The sequence below is a fragment of the Anas platyrhynchos genome, chromosome 14 (assembly GCF_047663525.1).
Source record: "Anas platyrhynchos isolate ZD024472 breed Pekin duck chromosome 14, IASCAAS_PekinDuck_T2T, whole genome shotgun sequence".
NCBI lineage: Eukaryota > Metazoa > Chordata > Aves > Anseriformes > Anatidae > Anas > Anas platyrhynchos.
The window spans coordinates 18,273,707-18,296,909 of record NC_092600.1 but is presented as its reverse complement, the minus strand read 5'-3'; the positions used below and the strand labels follow the sequence as shown (position 1 = coordinate 18,296,909).

General features: G+C 43.9%; 1 protein-coding gene across 1 annotated transcript; it reads right to left on the bottom strand.

Moving 5' to 3' along the window:
- Nucleotides 1-3,029: 3,029 nt before the first annotated feature.
- On the bottom strand, nucleotides 3,030-22,611 carry LOC139998708 (uncharacterized). Its single transcript, XM_072023556.1, has 3 exons — nucleotides 20,601-22,611; nucleotides 11,173-20,125; nucleotides 3,030-10,697 (listed from the first exon to the last, which is right to left on the bottom strand). Exons 2-3 carry the CDS (start codon nucleotides 11,737-11,739, stop codon nucleotides 10,320-10,322), a joined length of 945 nt encoding a protein of 314 aa, XP_071879657.1. The 5' UTR covers nucleotides 11,740-20,125; nucleotides 20,601-22,611; the 3' UTR covers nucleotides 3,030-10,319.
- Nucleotides 22,612-23,203: the final 592 nt, after the last annotated feature.

Sequence of the window (23,203 nt, the reverse complement as noted above, 5' to 3'; positions counted from 1 at the left end):
TCCACATAGGGACTACACCGTTCCCACCGTTTCCTCCCCGCCCCCCCCCACCCCCCCTTTTTTTTTTCTTTTCCCAAAGTGTAATAGCAATACTCCATTCTTGAAAAGAACTGGAGCAACTGTCACCTTATGGCAGAGAGTAATGTGCATGACTTCATTAGATTAAGCAACTAGTCTTCAGATTTCTATTTTTATTTTTAAATCAGAATGGAGACTTCCGTACCAGTCCTACTTAGACTGCATACATTAAGTAAGTACATACATTACTACTGCTTTGAAGATGCTGTCCTACAGGTGGCCTGCTTTCTTTCAGGGTGGTCAAATAGTGGAACAGGCTTCCTTGAACTGTGGTTGATGCCCTGTGCCTTCCTGTGTTCCAGAGGCATTTGGGCAACGCCCTCAAGAATATGCTTGAACTTCTGGTTAGCCCTGAAGAGGTCAGACAGTTGGACTCGATCTTTGAACGTCTCTTCCAACTGAACTATCTTATTCTAGGAAAACTCACTTCCAGCTCTCTCCAGATAGTAGCAGCATCATTTCTAACAAAAAGCTTGGCCGGATGATTATAACCATTTTGCTCATTGATAAAGGGGAAAAAAAAAAAAAAATCCATTAGGCAACTGTCACTTTGCACAGAAATACTGATTCCATAGGTTTGGGGTTTATCTTACACATTAAAACATTGGCTTTGTTTATAATGTAGTTATCTAAATTATTTTTTTATGAAATAACACTCGGGAGTGTGTTACATTAAGGGGAACTCCTTCATTTCTGAATAAGCAGTTTTCTCTTCAGAAATATTGGTACGTAATTTAAATAATCAATACTGAAGATCATGGTTTTGGTGCATGTGTCAGAACACAGTCTGGTTACATTCAATAGGACTGTCTACCAAGTTATCATCTTTTATTTTCTATAAGTCTTTTCTAGGTATTTTCTGTAGGTCTTTTCTGTAGGTATTTTCTGTAAGCCTTCCAGAGAGCAGTAAGAGAGCAAAGAGGACACAGTGACTGTACCAGTTAGTACTCCACTGATTCATCAAGACTTAAAACTTTGTCATTTTTTTACCATACATTTCACATTCTCCATGCCATCATCTGGTTGTAGCTACTTCACTCGTGCAGGACTTACAGGAGCACTTCTTTTTTTCCAGGTAGGAAGCAGAATGGTTAAATGATGAAATGCTTCCTGAAGATGTTGCCCTTGTCAGCCAGGAAGTCCGTGGCTCTTTTCCTGTAGGGTCCTCTCACTTGCCAGCTCTACATCACGCTAGGTGGAGTGCCAGGCTGGACTTCAATTACGATGCCCCAAACACTACCCATTCGAATTAAAAACATTTCTGAGCCAATGTATATACTTTGGTGTTACTCTCCTGCTGTGCTTTAACCTGGCAGGCCGCTAAGCACCGCACAGCCATTCGCTGTGTATCATCATCCTGATGATACAGTTCTGGTACGTTGCAAATGCCTTAAAATAAATGGACTCATCATAGCCTGCTTTACTTATCTTTGTGTTCCATGGGTTCAAACTCCTTGGGTACCACCCAAACGTATTTTATCTGCATGTCTAGTCCTCAGCAAAGCTAGCTCTAAAACACCTGGAAGTAGCCTGAAAAGGCAATTAAGATCAGAACATCTACTGTTATCCTCATCTCCTCCATTGCCAAGGCTTATTTTATTGGAACACCCATCTCTCCCACCAGAATATTGTGAGAATTGGTTCACGTGTGGAGCAATGGAGGTACCTTCCTACAAGCAGAAAATGCATCCTCTTCTTTCGGAAGATCAGGAAGCGAGGGAGATCTTTGCAGGTCCTGTTGCAGTTTGGTGAACCCATACAGATTAAGCTGACGAATGAAACCTGTCATACTCTCCGTCTCAAAAACTCTCCGAGGTCTTGTCCTTCCCAGCACTTCCACTTTAAACATTTCCTCGTCGATCACAATATAGTTTCCAGAGTGACCCCACCAGATGGCCTTAAATTCGTCACTTTCAGCCACTTGCCAGAGTTTCTTTGGGAAGCTGAGGGATGAGAAGACGTTGCCGTTGCCAGCGTTCTCCTCAGAAGAATTATGAGGAACGTGTTTGGTCTCACGGTCATCAGTGAGAGCTTGGGGATCTTTTTCTCCCCTTGTGGATGCTGCACGAGCATCACAAGCTGCTCCTTCATCCTGTCCCAGGGGTTCAGGAGAAGGGGAGTCCGAAGGCTCAAACAGCTCATCTGGAGCAAAACCGTATGACGTGTCTTCTGGAAGTGGCTCCTGTTTAATTTCATTGATCTCATTGTCACTCGAGTTTCCATCTGCAGCCATTTCTGCAAACGGCTACTTTTGCTCCTGCCAGTCAGCAAGCGAGGCTCAACGGACTGTCTGGGGGTTCTGGTGGGGGAAGCTCAAACGTCACCATGACGCCCCAGTGTCATCACGATGATATCACAGTGTGGCTCTGGCTGGAAGAAGGGACAATGGCAACAAAATGGACGACAGGAAGTTCCGCAACAACGTGCAAAACAACTTCCTCATGGTGAGGGTGACGGAGCGCTGGGACAGGCAGCCTGCGGAGGTTGTGGAGCCTCCTTCTCTGGAGACATTCAAGGCCCGTCTGGATGCCTACCTGGGCAACCTGCTCTCGGGAACCTGCTTTGGCAGGGGTTTGGACCGATGATCTCTTGAGCTGCCTTCCAACCCCCACAATTCTGTGAGTCTGTGACATTCCCTTTCTGAGTCTTCCATAATTAAGATGGTGTTATTTAATTACTCTCTCCTAACTTTCCGTTCGAAGTCATCATTAGGAAGAGCATCCTCGGTGCATGTGGCATGCAGACATTATCCACTCTTTTGCTCTCTGTGGCTGAGAACCTAGAGAGCTGGTCTGTTGTGGAAAACGATCAAATTGGTGTTGGAACAGTTGCTTCTACTTCCTTTTGAGAGACGAAATACAAATTCAACCTGAGATTTCCCCATTTAAAAATAATACCAAAAAGACAACTGGAACGGGAAAAGTTTTATGATTCAAAGATCGAAGCCGAAATTCCTTTAAGTGGTATATTCTTTATTGCAGCGCTGGATGCACGGGGGATCTCTCCACCTATCGTGCATACCCAAAGCGGAAAGCAGTCTTGAATTTATACAATCAATCTATCAATATTCTACAAGCGCCTATACATATGCATTACCTATCCCCGCCTTCCCTCACTTCTCATGCTAATTAGCCTTTTGGCACCTTGCGCCTGCGTAGAGCCTCCCAAGAATTGTGGGCAGGGGTCTTTGGGACGTGGGCAGGGGTCTTTGGGAGGAAGACCCCGAGTCTTCCTCACAGTGTACTTTTCACCTTTGGTCAGGAATCTGCTGAATTGGCACGTTTCTTAATTGCGAGAGCTGGGTGTTGCCAATTCTTCCGTTTGTTGTATCTTTATAATGAATTCCAATGTCCAATTTTGAGATTTATAGTCCTTACATTTGTTTCTCTGTCCGTCTGCCGCTTCCTTATCATGAGTTCCAGTGTCTTGTTTCGAGATATACAGTCCATGTCTGGGGATTGTCCTTGCCTCCCCAATGCCTCCCCAATACCTCCTTAATCAATCCCCCCTTTTCTTTTCCCATGCAAATTCTTTTGCATCAGATACTTTCATTATTTACAGTAACAAAACAAAGCAGGCATCTAAACAACATGCACACAAATATTCCTAACACTACTAATGTTATAGAGCAATGAACACTTGTTTCAACCATTGGAAATTGGGCAACCAGGAGGTTAACTTATTCCATATTTCACTAAAACTCCATGAAAGATCATCTTTACTGATCTCATGTAGGACCCTTGTCTGCTTCCATATTTCTTCCAGGTCGGTAGAGATCCTTCCACTCTGATCTACATACATACAACAACTTGTATTTATTACTGTACAGACTCCCCCTTGAGCGGCCAGTAACAAGTCTAGGGCCATCGGATTTTGTAATACTACCTGTGATAAACTAGATATCTCTTCTTGTTGAGCCTTTATAGCATCCAGAGTTTTGTTTTCTAACTTCTCTATAATTGCAGAAATATTAACTATCGCCTTTTCCAATTCATTCACTCCTAACCATGGGATAAACCATCGAACAAAACTATGAAAAGCGGTGTGTCTCTCTATCAATGGATTGTTAATTTTTCATCTAATTCTCCAGATATGATTTCTCAAGTACAAGATGTCTGATTTCCCACATAAGTAGTACCCGTATTTATACAATCCTGTTTTCCCATACCCTTAGGCGGGTTACACCTTTGTACACATACATAGTAAGATTCCAATGGCACGAAGCTACTAACTTCTAGTTCCAAAACTTCTTCATATTTTTGACCCCAAGATGTGTTTTCCCACAAATTAGTCCAAGGTAAGTTTGCAGGCAAGGGAATCCTGATTAACGATACACCCTTATTCCCATGCTGTGGCAGATGGGTGCATACCCAACAGTTCATCTTATTAATCACTTGAGATACAGTTTGTATTAAGGTCAGGTGTAAGTTCCCGTCCCAAGTTGCCCATCCCAAATCTGACAACCATACCCCCACAATCATTAGGATCTGGAAAAACGCAATTTTGCTGGTCCAATTGGGGTCGTGGTCCATATCCTCGCCAGGGCCTTCTTCACCCTTGAATCGTGGATCCAAGCTGCTTGCTCCTTAATCTTAATGGCGGTGTGTGTTGTCAGTAATACCTGGTATGGTCCCGTCCACTTTCCTTCCGTTTTTCCTCTAGGGGTTGTCCTGAAAAAGTCTTTATATATATAATCCCTGAGCTTAAAAGGGTGGATTGGTTGATCCAACCGTCTAGCCCAGGTCCTGAGAACAAATTTATGTACTTTATTTAATTATTTCTGAAGTTCAGTTATATATGCATATAAATATTCTAATCCTAACTGCGTTCGATCCTTTCCACTAAATAGAAATGGATACGGCCTTCCATATAAGATTTTAAAGGGACTCAAATTCCCTTTTATTCTAAGCCATGTCAAATTAGAGGGTATTATTATGTGGTTATCTTTTAAATATACTCGTCCATCTGGTTTCATTTTACCTTTCAAATCTTCAATTAATTTTAAGTCTTCTTTTGTATAATTTGGATATAGTTTGGATTTTACCGTCTGGTATCAAAGACAATGCCTTCACCTCAGTTATTTCAGCTGCCCGCTTAGCCTTTGCCAATCGATTTCCAATTTCAAAATCGGTGTTCCACTTTTGGTGTCCCTGACAATGCATGATAGCTACCTTTTCTGGTTGTTTTACAGCCTCTAACAATTTTAAAATTTCTTCTTTCCAAATTGGTCCATGAGCATGTACCATGCCGAATGTATATTTAGAATCTGTCCAAATATTTATTTTCCTTCCTGCTGCTAGTTCCAGTGCTCACATAAGAGCAATTGTCTCTGCTTTCTGGGTGGATGTCCCAGGGGTAATGGTTTGGACTTGATTACCTGTTGAGTGGTTGTAATGGCGTACCCTGCCTTACGTTGTCCTTGTTTCACAAAGCTGCTTCCATCAGTATACCAAGATACGTCAGCATCTTCTAAAAGTTCTTCCTTAAGATCGGGTCGATTAGAATACACAGTCTCCGTTGTTTCTATACAATCATGGGTTATGGGTTGATCCAGAGTTCCACTAAGGAAAGAAGCTGGATTTACGATGTTAATGACCACAATTCCCACATCATCTTGTTCTACTAATATTGCTTGATATTTTAAAATCATCAATTCTTGTTTAAGTTGTTTAAAGACTTTTTGTGCTTCTCCAGTCCAGACTAACTTTGACTGGTTAATTTTTATCAATTCACATAGAGGCTTTACCAATCGTCCATAATTATAAATCCAAAGGCGACACCAACCTGTCATTCCTAAAAAGGTTTGTAGCTCCTTTACCGTTTGAGGTTCTGGAGTCCCGCAAGTGACTTCCTTATGTTCAGTTCCTAGTTCTCGTTGTCCTCCCAAAATTTCAAATCCCAGATAGGTCACACTTTGTTGAGCCAGCTGGACTTTCTGTCAAGAGACTTGATATCCATTTTAAACCCAGAAAATTAAGAAAACTTATAGTCCATTGAATACAGCTCCCTTTAGTCTCGGTAGCTATTAAGAGATCACCTACATATTGTAACAAAGCACCTTCAGTGTCCGGAGGCATCCATGTTTCGAGTTCCCTTGCTAATTGGTTTCCAAAAATAGTGGGGCTATTCTTGAATCCTTGAGGTAGTAATGTCCACGTAAGCTGCGTCTTTCTGCCTGAATTGGGATTTTCCCATTCAAAGGCAAATAGGTTTTGGCTTTCTGTGGCTAAGCCTAGGCAGAAGAAGGCGTCTTTTAAATCCAGTACGGTAAACCAGACTTGACTATTCTTTAATTTAGTCGGCAAAGTATAAGGGTTTGCCACTACTGGATGTATATCCTCAGTGATTTTACTTATGGCCCTCAAATCCTGAACTAACCTATAGCTTTTTCCATCTGCCTTTTTAATTGGCAATATGGGTGTATTGTATTCTGATTCACATTCAATCAATAATCCATACTGTAAAAATTTATCAATTATCTCTTTAATTCCTTTCCTATCTTCTATCCTCAAAGGATATTACTTAACCTTAACGGGTTTCTCTCCTGGCTTTAATTTAATAATTATTAAGGTCACATTTTTGCTCTTCCAGGGACTTCGGTAGCCCAAACTCCTGGACATATTGATCTGTGATCTCTAAAGGTATTTCACTTTTAGGGTCAGTTTGTATTAGTGCCAAGCTTAACACATTTATTAGTTGTTCTTCTCCTATTCTTAATTTCATTTTCCCTTTTTCAACGACAATTTCTGCTCCTAATTGCTCTAATAAATCTCTACCTAAGAGTGCCCATGAGGAGTTAGGCGTATATAAAAATCTGTGTATGCCCCATTGTTTCCCTAACTTGTACTTCAAAGGTTCACAAAAATAAGCCTTTTCGGTTACACCTTGTCCTGGTTTCAGTTAGAATAGAGTTAATTTTTTTCCTAGTAGCTGGTAGAATGCTACGTTTTTGCTTAGGATGAGAAGAGTGCTGATAACACCCCGATGTTTTAATTGTTGCAGAGCAGTGCTTATACCAAGCCAAGGACATCTCAGCTTCTTGCTCTGTCCTGCCAACAGGCAGGCGGGGAGTGCAGTAAGAGCTGGGAAGGGACAGACCCAGGACAGGTGACCCAAACTAGCCAAAGGGGTATTCCATACCATCTGACGTCATGCTAAACAATATATAGGGGTGGCTAGCCGGGGGAGGGGGCCGGACTGCTCGGGGTTAGGTTGGGCATCGGTCAGCGGGTGGTGAGCAATTGCATTGTGCATCACTTGTTTGTACACATTATTAGTAGTGGTACTATTATCATCATTGTATTATTACTATTATTATTATTATTATTTTGTCTTATTAAACTGTCTTTATCTCAACTCACGGGCTTCACTTTCCATTTCTCTCCCCCGTCTCAGAGAGGGAGGGGGAGGGTGAGCGAACGGCTGCGTGGTGTTTAGCTGCCAGCCGGGTCAAACCACAACACACCTTTTACCCTAACATAATAATTCTGTGAAGGCATTAATGCTTGATTTAGAACTGAATACGTTGCCCCATATCAATAAGAAATTTCACTTCCATTCCTCCCCTAGCTTCATTATAATCAGTGGAGGATCCGCTAGGGTAGATTCCCCAGGTCCCCGTTATTCCTGTTGAAATCAGGGACCAATGATTACCCTAGAAAAAGGCTAGTCAATTTGTCCTCCGAAGCCAGGTCCAAACCGTTTTGTTTTATTTATTTATTTATTTATTTTCATTACATTTCAGAGTTGGTCCAAAAATTCCATAGGGGTTTCTTTTAGACCTTGTTGGAAGCATATTCTCAATTCCCAATTCATCCAGATTTTAGTATTTACTTAGCCGTTCATAATTTTAGGGATGATTAGGGTCTCAGTGGGGTCGGTCAGGGGAATGCAGTTGTCCACAGTTCCCTGAGCGGTCCCATCGGTAATCTGAGCTCGCACATGAACTCAGGTTGTTTTAAGAGTTAACTGTTTTTCTGTTTCCATAACAACTCTCTCTCGGACCCATCATGATCCATTTGCCCCAAAGGGCTAACACCCATGATTTTAAGATCTCTGCCTAGAGCAGAGGCAGAACTATTAACATTCCTACATCCTCTTTCCCTGCTCATTCAACTTCAAACACCTTTAACACTTTCAACAACCCTTTTAACACTTCCTTTATCTTTCTCCAGCCTGTACTTCTCTAATGCCAACATCAAAGGCTCAGTCAGGGGCCAACTTAATTCCGTACCTTTTCCCACCAAGATGCTGAAACAACATCAGTATACAACATTTCATCCTATTCTCCTTCTCAAAACCAACATTAACTGTAGCAAAACATTAGAGTTTAAAGTTCCATTTAGGGGCCACTTTTCTCCACATTCCAGCTTATAAAGCGGCCACCATTGATTACAATATTTTATCAATGTTTTCCTGTTCACACTTCCACCGGCAGATCCTCCAATATCCTTCCAGTGACTCAAAACACATCCTAACGCACTTTTCTTAGGAATTTCAGTGCTTACTCGCCCCCCCATTTTCCAGTTTACACTTTCAGAATACACGTGTTACTTACAAAAGCGTATCACAAAAACGTATCACTCACAAAATTACAGGCACGCAATATCTTTCAGTAGTGATGTCACAAAGCTACTATTACCAGCAATATTGCTAAAATCACAATAACAATAGTCAGAGTCAAATTCCACATGCGATAAGTCAGAAAACCGAACTGTGTAACACCATAACGATATCTTTCTTATAACAATGCCACGAACCTACTATTACCACCAGAAAAATAGCCAAAATCACAGTAACAATAACCAGAGTTAAATACCATACTCCATGAGTCAGAAAACCGAAATAAACAACACAATTCCAGATGGACCTTAAAGCGAGCTCTTTCCTTAAGGTCCCCAAATATACTTATGGTGCTTACCACAAAGTATATACCAAACACTGCCTCGCAGAAGATCACCTTCTGACTTACAGACAGTTCCAGATACAGATGGACCTCAAGGTCCCCAGATATACTTGTGGTACTAACCACAAAGTATATACCAAACACTGTCCTGCAGAAGTCACCTTCCGACTTACTGGACAGTCCCAGACGACCGGTCTACCAGAAAACCAAACCAGAATAAAGAATATACTCACTTACAATGATGGGGTCCTTGTCTGCCTCCGCAGTGATCCGGTGAGTCGAGGAGTCCCTCCGGGAAATCCCGGGGGTACCCTAGGGAGTCCTGTCCCCAGCGGGTCCTGCGGACCGGCAGAGAGGTCGTCCCATCTGGGTCGCCAGATTGATTCAAAGATTGAAGCCGAAATTCCTTTAAGTGGTATATTCTTTATTGCAGCGCTGGATGCACGGGGGATCTCTCCACCTATCGTGCATACCCAAAGCGGAAAGCAGTCTTGAATTTATACAATCAATCTATCAATATTCTACAAGCGCCTATACATATGCATTACCTATCCCCGCCTTCCCTCACTTCTCATGCTAATTAGCCTTTTGGCACCTTGCGCCTGCGTAGAGCCTCCCAAGAATTGTGGGCAGGGGTCTTTGGGACGTGGGCAGGGGTCTTTGGGAGGAAGACCCCGAGTCTTCCTCACAGTGTACTTTTCACCTTTGGTCAGGAATCTGCTGAATTGGCACGTTTCTTAATTGCGAGAGCTGGGTGTTGCCAATTCTTCCGTTTGTTGTATCTTTATAATGAATTCCAATGTCCAATTTTGAGATTTATAGTCCTTACATTTGTTTCTCTGTCCGTCTGCCGCTTCCTTATCATGAGTTCCAGTGTCTTGTTTCGAGATATACAGTCCATGTCTGGGGATTGTCCTTGCCTCCCCAATGCCTCCCCAATACCTCCTTAATCATTATTATTCAAGCAGATTAACTCCAGAACAATCAACCTATGAACTAACAGACCGTGAAGCTGTAAGGGGGTGCTGCTATCCCTGCTGTGTCTAGCGGGTCCCATGCCTGGGTGCCATTCTGTCGCCTGCAGCTGCCCTGTCTTGGTCGCAGGTGCGGGTCGGGCAGTGTGGGGCTGCCAGGCCCTGCCAGCTGTACGGCTGCAAAATGGCTGCAGCAGAGGCTGCTGCCAGCAAGGCCACTGGAAGGAGTGGGTGACCGAAGGGAGGCAGGGCAGCCGAGGGAGCCTTCGGAGCTCCTGCGTTTGGGCACAGGGCTATCTGGGAAGGTAGGACGTGGTGTGGGGAGGGAGCAGGAGCGGCAGCTGAGGTCTGGCTGCTGTCTGCTAGCAGCAGGGAGGGGTCCAGATGCCGCTGCTTGTCCCTGCCTGCTGCTGCAGCAGGATGTGGCAGGGTGGGAGCAGCTCCCTGCGAGGCTGTAGGGGCACCGCTGGCTTGAGGGGTGGCTTTTGCCCAGTGCCTGGGGACTGGGGACCCCGCGGGTGCCGCTGGCTGTGTGGCTTCTGCTGGAGTTGCTGCTGCCAGCGGGTCCTCCTCATCCATATGGCATCTCTGCACCCAGGCTGGGCATATAGGCTGCTGCTGGGGCAGCTCTCATCCAGCCCCGCCTGCAGGGCTTTCCTCTTCAGGGCAACTCGTCGCTTGCAGTTCTGGAGCAGGTGGGGAGAATCTCTCTTGAAGCTGGGGTTGTAGTAGTAGAGTATCTAAAAAACGCAAAGGAGAAGAAGTACTTGCTACGTGTTTGGGACTGAGAAACAGCAAGAGACAAGAACTGAGGACTGTAATTGGTAAAGGCAGTCATGGGTTAGAAAGATCTATTGGTCAGTTTAAGCCTAAAGCTTAGGCTGACTAAAGCTTAATGATACAGTCCTGATGATACAGTTCTGGTACGTTGCAAATGCCTTAAAATAAATGGACTCATCATAGCCTGCTTTACTTATCTTTGTGTTCCATGGGTTCAAACTCCTTGGGTACCACCCAAACATATTTTATCTGCATGTCTAGTCCTCAGCAAAGCTAGCTCTAAAACACCTGGAAGTAGCCTGAAAAGGCAATTAAGATCAGAACATCTACTGTTATCCTCATCTCCTCCATTGCCAAGGCTTATTTTATTGGAACACCCATCTCTCCCACCAGAATATTGTGAGAATTGGTTCACGTGTGGAGCAATGGAGGTACCTTCCTACAAGCAGAAAATGCATCCTCTTCTTTCGGAAGATCAGGAAGCGAGGGAGATCTTTGCAGGTCCTGTTGCAGTTTGGTGAACCCATACAGATTAAGCTGACGAATGAAACCTGTCATACTCTCCGTCTCAAAAACTCTCCGAGGTCTTGTCCTTCCCAGCACTTCCACTTTAAACATTTCCTCGTCGATCACAATATAGTTTCCAGAGTGACCCCACCAGATGGCCTTAAATTCGTCACTTTCAGCCACTTGCCAGAGTTTCTTTGGGAAGCTGAGGGATGAGAAGACGTTGCCGTTGCCAGCGTTCTCCTCAGAAGAATTATGAGGAACGTGTTTGGTCTCACGGTCATCAGTGAGAGCTTGGGGATCTTTTTCTCCCCTTGTGGATGCTGCACGAGCATCACAAGCTGCTCCTTCATCCTGTCCCAGGGGTTCAGGAGAAGGGGAGTCCGAAGGCTCAAACAGCTCGTCTGGAGCAAAACCGTATGACGTGTCTTCTGGAAGTGGCTCCTGTTTAATTTCATTGATCTCATTGTCACTCGAGTTTCCATCTGCAGCCATTTCTGCAAACGGCTACTTTTGCTCCTGCCAGTCAGCAAGCGAGGCTCAACGGACTGTCTGGGGGTTCTGGTGGGGGAAGCTCAAACGTCACCATGACGCCCCAGTGTCATCACGATGATATCACAGTGTGGCTCTGGCTGGAAGAAGGGACAATGGCAACAAAATGGACGACAGGAAGTTCCGCAACAACGTGCAAAACAACTTCCTCATGGTGAGGGTGACGGAGCGCTGGGACAGGCAGCCTGCGGAGGTTGTGGAGCCTCCTTCTCTGGAGACATTCAAGGCCCGTCTGGATGCCTACCTGGGCAACCTGCTCTCGGGAACCTGCTTTGGCAGGGGTTTGGACCGATGATCTCTTGAGCTGCCTTCCAACCCCCACAATTCTGTGAGTCTGTGACATTCCCTTTCTGAGTCTTCCATAATTAAGATGGTGTTATTTAATTACTCTCTCCTAACTTTCCGTTCGAAGTCATCATTAGGAAGAGCATCCTCGGTGCATGTGGCATGCAGACATTATCCACTCTTTTGCTCTCTGTGGCTGAGAACCTAGAGAGCTGGTCTGTTGTGGAAAACGATCAAATTGGTGTTGGAACAGTTGCTTCTACTTCCTTTTGAGAGACGAAATACAAATTCAACCTGAGATTTCCCCATTTAAAAATAATACCAAAAAGACAACTGGAACGGGAAAAGTTTTATGATTCAAAGATCGAAGCCGAAATTCCTTTAAGTGGTATATTCTTTATTGCAGCGCTGGATGCACGGGGGATCTCTCCACCTATCGTGCATACCCAAAGCGGAAAGCAGTCTTGAATTTATACAATCAATCTATCAATATTCTACAAGCGCCTATACATATGCATTACCTATCCCCGCCTTCCCTCACTTCTCATGCTAATTAGCCTTTTGGCACCTTGCGCCTGCGTAGAGCCTCCCAAGAATTGTGGGCAGGGGTCTTTGGGACGTGGGCAGGGGTCTTTGGGAGGAAGACCCCGAGTCTTCCTCACAGTGTACTTTTCACCTTTGGTCAGGAATCTGCTGAATTGGCACGTTTCTTAATTGCGAGAGCTGGGTGTTGCCAATTCTTCCGTTTGTTGTATCTTTATAATGAATTCCAATGTCCAATTTTGAGATTTATAGTCCTTACATTTGTTTCTCTGTCCGTCTGCCGCTTCCTTATCATGAGTTCCAGTGTCTTGTTTCGAGATATACAGTCCATGTCTGGGGATTGTCCTTGCCTCCCCAATGCCTCCCCAATACCTCCTTAATCAATCCCCCCTTTTCTTTTCCCATGCAAATTCTTTTGCATCAGATACTTTCATTATTTACAGTAACAAAACAAAGCAGGCATCTAAACAACATGCACACAAATATTCCTAACACTACTAATGTTATAGAGCAATGAACACTTGTTTCAACCATTGGAAATTGGGCAACCAGGAGGTTAACTTATTCCATATTTCACTAAAACTCCATGAAAGATCATCTTTACTGATCTCATGTAGGACCCTTGTCTGCTTCCATATTTCTTCCAGGTCGGTAGAGATCCTTCCACTCTGATCTACATACATACAACAACTTGTATTTATTACTGTACAGACTCCCCCTTGAGCGGCCAGTAACAAGTCTAGGGCCATCGGATTTTGTAATACTACCTGTGATAAACTAGATATCTCTTCTTGTTGAGCCTTTATAGCATCCAGAGTTTTGTTTTCTAACTTCTCTATAATTGCAGAAATATTAACTATCGCCTTTTCCAATTCATTCACTCCTAACCATGGGATAAACCATCGAACAAAACTATGAAAAGCGGTGTGTCTCTCTATCAATGGATTGTTAATTTTTCATCTAATTCTCCAGATATGATTTCTCAAGTACAAGATGTCTGATTTCCCACATAAGTAGTACCCGTATTTATACAATCCTGTTTTCCCATACCCTTAGGCGGGTTACACCTTTGTACACATACATAGTAAGATTCCAATGGCACGAAGCTACTAACTTCTAGTTCCAAAACTTCTTCATATTTTTGACCCCAAGATGTGTTTTCCCACAAATTAGTCCAAGGTAAGTTTGCAGGCAAGGGAATCCTGATTAACGATACACCCTTATTCCCATGCTGTGGCAGATGGGTGCATACCCAACAGTTCATCTTATTAATCACTTGAGATACAGTTTGTATTAAGGTCAGGTGTAAGTTCCCGTCCCAAGTTGCCCATCCCAAATCTGACAACCATACCCCCACAATCATTAGGATCTGGAAAAACGCAATTTTGCTGGTCCAATTGGGGTCGTGGTCCATATCCTCGCCAGGGCCTTCTTCACCCTTGAATCGTGGATCCAAGCTGCTTGCTCCTTAATCTTAATGGCGGTGTGTGTTGTCAGTAATACCTGGTATGGTCCCGTCCACTTTCCTTCCGTTTTTCCTCTAGGGGTTGTCCTGAAAAAGTCTTTATATATATAATCCCTGAGCTTAAAAGGGTGGATTGGTTGATCCAACCGTCTAGCCCAGGTCCTGAGAACAAATTTATGTACTTTATTTAATTATTTCTGAAGTTCAGTTATATATGCATATAAATATTCTAATCCTAACTGCGTTCGATCCTTTCCACTAAATAGAAATGGATACGGCCTTCCATATAAGATTTTAAAGGGACTCAAATTCCCTTTTATTCTAAGCCATGTCAAATTAGAGGGTATTATTATGTGGTTATCTTTTAAATATACTCGTCCATCTGGTTTCATTTTACCTTTCAAATCTTCAATTAATTTTAAGTCTTCTTTTGTATAATTTGGATATAGTTTGGATTTTACCGTCTGGTATCAAAGACAATGCCTTCACCTCAGTTATTTCAGCTGCCCGCTTAGCCTTTGCCAATCGATTTCCAATTTCAAAATCGGTGTTCCACTTTTGGTGTCCCTGACAATGCATGATAGCTACCTTTTCTGGTTGTTTTACAGCCTCTAACAATTTTAAAATTTCTTCTTTCCAAATTGGTCCATGAGCATGTACCATGCCGAATGTATATTTAGAATCTGTCCAAATATTTATTTTCCTTCCTGCTGCTAGTTCCAGTGCTCACATAAGAGCAATTGTCTCTGCTTTCTGGGTGGATGTCCCAGGGGTAATGGTTTGGACTTGATTACCTGTTGAGTGGTTGTAATGGCGTACCCTGCCTTACGTTGTCCTTGTTTCACAAAGCTGCTTCCATCAGTATACCAAGATACGTCAGCATCTTCTAAAAGTTCTTCCTTAAGATCGGGTCGATTAGAATACACAGTCTCCGTTGTTTCTATACAATCATGGGTTATGGGTTGATCCAGAGTTCCACTAAGGAAAGAAGCTGGATTTACGATGTTAATGACCACAATTCCCACATCATCTTGTTCTACTAATATTGCTTGATATTTTAAAATCATCAATTCTTGTTTAAGTTGTTTAAAGACTTTTTGTGCTTCTCCAGTCCAGACTAACTTTGACTGGTTAATTTTTATCAATTCACATAGAGGCTTTACCAATCGTCCATAATTATAAATCCAAAGGCGACACCAACCTGTCATTCCTAAAAAGGTTTGTAGCTCCTTTACCGTTTGAGGTTCTGGAGTCCCGCAAGTGACTTCCTTATGTTCAGTTCCTAGTTCTCGTTGTCCTCCCAAAATTTCAAATCCCAGATAGGTCACACTTTGTTGAGCCAGCTGGACTTTCTGTCAAGAGACTTGATATCCATTTTAAACCCAGAAAATTAAGAAAACTTATAGTCCATTGAATACAGCTCCCTTTAGTCTCGGTAGCTATTAAGAGATCACCTACATATTGTAACAAAGCACCTTCAGTGTCCGGAGGCATCCATGTTTCGAGTTCCCTTGCTAATTGGTTTCCAAAAATAGTGGGGCTATTCTTGAATCCTTGAGGTAGTAATGTCCACGTAAGCTGCGTCTTTCTGCCTGAATTGGGATTTTCCCATTCAAAGGCAAATAGGTTTTGGCTTTCTGTGGCTAAGCCTAGGCAGAAGAAGGCGTCTTTTAAATCCAGTACGGTAAACCAGACTTGACTATTCTTTAATTTAGTCGGCAAAGTATAAGGGTTTGCCACTACTGGATGTATATCCTCAGTGATTTTACTTATGGCCCTCAAATCCTGAACTAACCTATAGCTTTTTCCATCTGCCTTTTTAATTGGCAATATGGGTGTATTGTATTCTGATTCACATTCAATCAATAATCCATACTGTAAAAATTTATCAATTATCTCTTTAATTCCTTTCCTATCTTCTATCCTCAAAGGATATTACTTAACCTTAACGGGTTTCTCTCCTGGCTTTAATTTAATAATTATTAAGGTCACATTTTTGCTCTTCCAGGGACTTCGGTAGCCCAAACTCCTGGACATATTGATCTGTGATCTCTAAAGGTATTTCACTTTTAGGGTCAGTTTGTATTAGTGCCAAGCTTAACACATTTATTAGTTGTTCTTCTCCTATTCTTAATTTCATTTTCCCTTTTTCAACGACAATTTCTGCTCCTAATTGCTCTAATAAATCTCTACCTAAGAGTGCCCATGAGGAGTTAGGCGTATATAAAAATCTGTGTATGCCCCATTGTTTCCCTAACTTGTACTTCAAAGGTTCACAAAAATAAGCCTTTTCGGTTACACCTTGTCCTGGTTTCAGTTAGAATAGAGTTAATTTTTTTCCTAGTAGCTGGTAGAATGCTACGTTTTTGCTTAGGATGAGAAGAGTGCTGATAACACCCCGATGTTTTAATTGTTGCAGAGCAGTGCTTATACCAAGCCAAGGACATCTCAGCTTCTTGCTCTGTCCTGCCAACAGGCAGGCGGGGAGTGCAGTAAGAGCTGGGAAGGGACAGACCCAGGACAGGTGACCCAAACTAGCCAAAGGGGTATTCCATACCATCTGACGTCATGCTAAACAATATATAGGGGTGGCTAGCCGGGGGAGGGGGCCGGACTGCTCGGGGTTAGGTTGGGCATCGGTCAGCGGGTGGTGAGCAATTGCATTGTGCATCACTTGTTTGTACACATTATTAGTAGTGGTACTATTATCATCATTGTATTATTACTATTATTATTATTATTATTTTGTCTTATTAAACTGTCTTTATCTCAACTCACGGGCTTCACTTTCCATTTCTCTCCCCCGTCTCAGAGAGGGAGGGGGAGGGTGAGCGAACGGCTGCGTGGTGTTTAGCTGCCAGCCGGGTCAAACCACAACACACCTTTTACCCTAACATAATAATTCTGTGAAGGCATTAATGCTTGATTTAGAACTGAATACGTTGCCCCATATCAATAAGAAATTTCACTTCCATTCCTCCCCTAGCTTCATTATAATCAGTGGAGGATCCGCTAGGGTAGATTCCCCAGGTCCCCGTTATTCCTGTTGAAATCAGGGACCAATGATTACCCTAGAAAAAGGCTAGTCAATTTGTCCTCCGAAGCCAGGTCCAAACCGTTTTGTTTTATTTATTTATTTATTTATTTTCATTACATTTCAGAGTTGGTCCAAAAATTCCATAGGGGTTTCTTTTAGACCTTGTTGGAAGCATATTCTCAATTCCCAATTCATCCAGATTTTAGTATTTACTTAGCCGTTCATAATTTTAGGGATGATTAGGGTCTCAGTGGGGTCGGTCAGGGGAATGCAGTTGTCCACAGTTCCCTGAGCGGTCCCATCGGTAATCTGAGCTCGCACATGAACTCAGGTTGTTTTAAGAGTTAACTGTTTTTCTGTTTCCATAACAACTCTCTCTCGGACCCATCATGATCCATTTGCCCCAAAGGGCTAACACCCATGATTTTAAGATCTCTGCCTAGAGCAGAGGCAGAACTATTAACATTCCTACATCCTCTTTCCCTGCTCATTCAACTTCAAACACCTTTAACACTTTCAACAACCCTTTTAACACTTCCTTTATCTTTCTCCAGCCTGTACTTCTCTAATGCCAACATCAAAGGCTCAGTCAGGGGCCAACTTAATTCCGTACCTTTTCCCACCAAGATGCTGAAACAACATCAGTATACAACATTTCATCCTATTCTCCTTCTCAAAACCAACATTAACTGTAGCAAAACATTAGAGTTTAAAGTTCCATTTAGGGGCCACTTTTCTCCACATTCCAGCTTATAAAGCGGCCACCATTGATTACAATATTTTATCAATGTTTTCCTGTTCACACTTCCACCGGCAGATCCTCCAATATCCTTCCAGTGACTCAAAACACATCCTAACGCACTTTTCTTAGGAATTTCAGTGCTTACTCGCCCCCCCATTTTCCAGTTTACACTTTCAGAATACACGTGTTACTTACAAAAGCGTATCACAAAAACGTATCACTCACAAAATTACAGGCACGCAATATCTTTCAGTAGTGATGTCACAAAGCTACTATTACCAGCAATATTGCTAAAATCACAATAACAATAGTCAGAGTCAAATTCCACATGCGATAAGTCAGAAAACCGAACTGTGTAACACCATAACGATATCTTTCTTATAACAATGCCACGAACCTACTATTACCACCAGAAAAATAGCCAAAATCACAGTAACAATAACCAGAGTTAAATACCATACTCCATGAGTCAGAAAACCGAAATAAACAACACAATTCCAGATGGACCTTAAAGCGAGCTCTTTCCTTAAGGTCCCCAAATATACTTATGGTGCTTACCACAAAGTATATACCAAACACTGCCTCGCAGAAGATCACCTTCTGACTTACAGACAGTTCCAGATACAGATGGACCTCAAGGTCCCCAGATATACTTGTGGTACTAACCACAAAGTATATACCAAACACTGTCCTGCAGAAGTCACCTTCCGACTTACTGGACAGTCCCAGACGACCGGTCTACCAGAAAACCAAACCAGAATAAAGAATATACTCACTTACAATGATGGGGTCCTTGTCTGCCTCCGCAGTGATCCGGTGAGTCGAGGAGTCCCTCCGGGAAATCCCGGGGGTACCCTAGGGAGTCCTGTCCCCAGCGGGTCCTGCGGACCGGCAGAGAGGTCGTCCCATCTGGGTCGCCAGATTGATTCAAAGATTGAAGCCGAAATTCCTTTAAGTGGTATATTCTTTATTGCAGCGCTGGATGCACGGGGGATCTCTCCACCTATCGTGCATACCCAAAGCGGAAAGCAGTCTTGAATTTATACAATCAATCTATCAATATTCTACAAGCGCCTATACATATGCATTACCTATCCCCGCCTTCCCTCACTTCTCATGCTAATTAGCCTTTTGGCACCTTGCGCCTGCGTAGAGCCTCCCAAGAATTGTGGGCAGGGGTCTTTGGGACGTGGGCAGGGGTCTTTGGGAGGAAGACCCCGAGTCTTCCTCACAGTGTACTTTTCACCTTTGGTCAGGAATCTGCTGAATTGGCACGTTTCTTAATTGCGAGAGCTGGGTGTTGCCAATTCTTCCGTTTGTTGTATCTTTATAATGAATTCCAATGTCCAATTTTGAGATTTATAGTCCTTACATTTGTTTCTCTGTCCGTCTGCCGCTTCCTTATCATGAGTTCCAGTGTCTTGTTTCGAGATATACAGTCCATGTCTGGGGATTGTCCTTGCCTCCCCAATGCCTCCCCAATACCTCCTTAATCATTATTATTCAAGCAGATTAACTCCAGAACAATCAACCTATGAACTAACAGACCGTGAAGCTGTAAGGGGGTGCTGCTATCCCTGCTGTGTCTAGCGGGTCCCATGCCTGGGTGCCATTCTGTCGCCTGCAGCTGCCCTGTCTTGGTCGCAGGTGCGGGTCGGGCAGTGTGGGGCTGCCAGGCCCTGCCAGCTGTACGGCTGCAAAATGGCTGCAGCAGAGGCTGCTGCCAGCAAGGCCACTGGAAGGAGTGGGTGACCGAAGGGAGGCAGGGCAGCCGAGGGAGCCTTCGGAGCTCCTGCGTTTGGGCACAGGGCTATCTGGGAAGGTAGGACGTGGTGTGGGGAGGGAGCAGGAGCGGCAGCTGAGGTCTGGCTGCTGTCTGCTAGCAGCAGGGAGGGGTCCAGATGCCGCTGCTTGTCCCTGCCTGCTGCTGCAGCAGGATGTGGCAGGGTGGGAGCAGCTCCCTGCGAGGCTGTAGGGGCACCGCTGGCTTGAGGGGTGGCTTTTGCCCAGTGCCTGGGGACTGGGGACCCCGCGGGTGCCGCTGGCTGTGTGGCTTCTGCTGGAGTTGCTGCTGCCAGCGGGTCCTCCTCATCCATATGGCATCTCTGCACCCAGGCTGGGCATATAGGCTGCTGCTGGGGCAGCTCTCATCCAGCCCCGCCTGCAGGGCTTTCCTCTTCAGGGCAACTCGTCGCTTGCAGTTCTGGAGCAGGTGGGGAGAATCTCTCTTGAAGCTGGGGTTGTAGTAGTAGAGTATCTAAAAAACGCAAAGGAGAAGAAGTACTTGCTACGTGTTTGGGACTGAGAAACAGCAAGAGACAAGAACTGAGGACTGTAATTGGTAAAGGCAGTCATGGGTTAGAAAGATCTATTGGTCAGTTTAAGCCTAAAGCTTAGGCTGACTAAAGCTTAATGATACAGTCCTGATGATACAGTTCTGGTACGTTGCAAATGCCTTAAAATAAATGGACTCATCATAGCCTGCTTTACTTATCTTTGTGTTCCATGGGTTCAAACTCCTTGGGTACCACCCAAACATATTTTATCTGCATGTCTAGTCCTCAGCAAAGCTAGCTCTAAAACACCTGGAAGTAGCCTGAAAAGGCAATTAAGATCAGAACATCTACTGTTATCCTCATCTCCTCCATTGCCAAGGCTTATTTTATTGGAACACCCATCTCTCCCACCAGAATATTGTGAGAATTGGTTCACGTGTGGAGCAATGGAGGTACCTTCCTACAAGCAGAAAATGCATCCTCTTCTTTCGGAAGATCAGGAAGCGAGGGAGATCTTTGCAGGTCCTGTTGCAGTTTGGTGAACCCATACAGATTAAGCTGACGAATGAAACCTGTCATACTCTCCGTCTCAAAAACTCTCCGAGGTCTTGTCCTTCCCAGCACTTCCACTTTAAACATTTCCTCGTCGATCACAATATAGTTTCCAGAGTGACCCCACCAGATGGCCTTAAATTCGTCACTTTCAGCCACTTGCCAGAGTTTCTTTGGGAAGCTGAGGGATGAGAAGACGTTGCCGTTGCCAGCGTTCTCCTCAGAAGAATTATGAGGAACGTGTTTGGTCTCACGGTCATCAGTGAGAGCTTGGGGATCTTTTTCTCCCCTTGTGGATGCTGCACGAGCATCACAAGCTGCTCCTTCATCCTGTCCCAGGGGTTCAGGAGAAGGGGAGTCCGAAGGCTCAAACAGCTCGTCTGGAGCAAAACCGTATGACGTGTCTTCTGGAAGTGGCTCCTGTTTAATTTCATTGATCTCATTGTCACTCGAGTTTCCATCTGCAGCCATTTCTGCAAACGGCTACTTTTGCTCCTGCCAGTCAGCAAGCGAGGCTCAACGGACTGTCTGGGGGTTCTGGTGGGGGAAGCTCAAACGTCACCATGACGCCCCAGTGTCATCACAATGATATCACAGTGTGGCTCTGGCTGGAGCAGCCGGAGCAGACATGTTGCTGGTCCTGCAACATAGCTATGGCTGTTTTGACTCAAGAGCCAGGAAGCAAGTAAAGCTATTTAAGGGGATCACTCCTCACCTGGCCCTGGCTTCCCCTTCCATGTGTGGTCCCCTGAAGAGCCCCCTTCTGGCCTCCTTGATGTCCCTCTGGGTTCTCCAGCCGGGGAGGGACATCAGTGTCCCAGGCAGGCAATGTTAACAGAAGCAAACAGCAATCTCTTCCCAGTTTGTCACCGTTTCTTGCAAATGCTTAGTGACTTCAATAGCGCTGCTTCAGCAAGGTGATGCTCTGCAATGCCAGTGCTCTGCCAGAGGCTGCTCTGTAGGTCCAACTAGAATAAACACTACATAATGCCAGAAACGGAAGATGTGCAACCCCCCGTTTCTTGATTCACTTCCTATGCTTTGATTTGATACGTTCGCAATTTCAAAAGCAAGCCAACACCATCGGTGTGTTCTCTTAGCCTTTTAAATCACACCCCTCTCTGCAGAGTTCTCTTCATGTACCCTCGCAATGACAGAAAAGGCTACAAAAAATGGTTTTCTGCTTGAAAGATAAAAGCAGTAAGCTATTTCTGTAAAGATTTAATAGAAAGTATAGGCCTTTTCTGAGCCACAACATCAACCAAGAGTTCAATGTCATACTAATTTCAGAGGCTGATGGATTCCATCAGTTTAACCTGATAAACTAACCATACCTTTTATCTTATATGAAGATGTCAGTCAACCCACTCAAGTTTTTAGATGCGTGCACAGGTATGTTCTTATCCACTTCCTACAGGCCCGAGCAATAAGCTTCAACAAAAGAAGCCTTCAGTGCCATCCTGTCTGCGTATCCCTGAAGTACGCAACACAGATGCCACTTCAAAATCTCTAAGGTCCTGTGCGAACAGCACACCCCGTCTGGAAGAATTTCTAGGGCCTTCTTGCCAACTTTTTCGTATCTTTCTCTCACCTGTGCAGCAAACAACAAATATTTCACCTGGCTGTGCATTCGTATTGCTTCTACCTCTTTGTAAAAGGGCCATACAACATAAACAAATGAAAAAGCTTCCAAGGGAAGCAAACAATCACAAGCTGCAAAAACATACCGTGCTCTTCTCCATACACCTCTGACTAAAAATTCGTTTGGAAGGAAGCAGACTATTCACAGTTCTATGACCAATGGCAGTCTGAACTCAATCTCCAGAACTGCAGTTACAATAGAGCTTGCATCTGAGACTGATAATCCCAGCCTCAGAAGATCTTAAGCTAATTCCCGAAGGACTTGATCAAGAAGAAGCAGGAAGTTAGTTCCATCTCCAGCTTCCTGCTCTTGCATGTGGGAAGCCATCACAAGCATTTTTGCAAGGGTGCTGGACCTTTAAAAAAAGTCACTCATCTTGGTCACTAACATCTCTCCTGGACTGTAGCTCCTGGTTTGTCCTGTGCATCCAGTATAAGCTCCCTAATTTAAGATATATCTAAAGATACACTACATGCATGAAGTAGGAAAAGAAAGCAATACGGATTAACTTAACTGGGTAATTTCTCTAAAAGCCAAAAGTACAAACACCTATGAAAAAAAAATCACAAAGAACCGAACGTCTCCCATGCAACATTCGTCGGACATCCTTGTTAATGGTTCTGTGCAATTTTTACAGTGTGCAGAGGTTTCACTGTCAGTTCTGCAACATGAGAGAAGCCTGGGTTTAGACCTTTAAGCTGAATTCACATATACGTATGTCATGGTTTCAGTTAGGACAGAGTTAATTTTCTTCCTAGTAGCTGGTAGAATGCTATGTTTTGGCTTAGGATGAGAAGAGTGCTGATAACATGCTGATGTGAACCAATTGGTGTGTGTGTTTTTGCTGCCAGCTGCGTTAAACCTC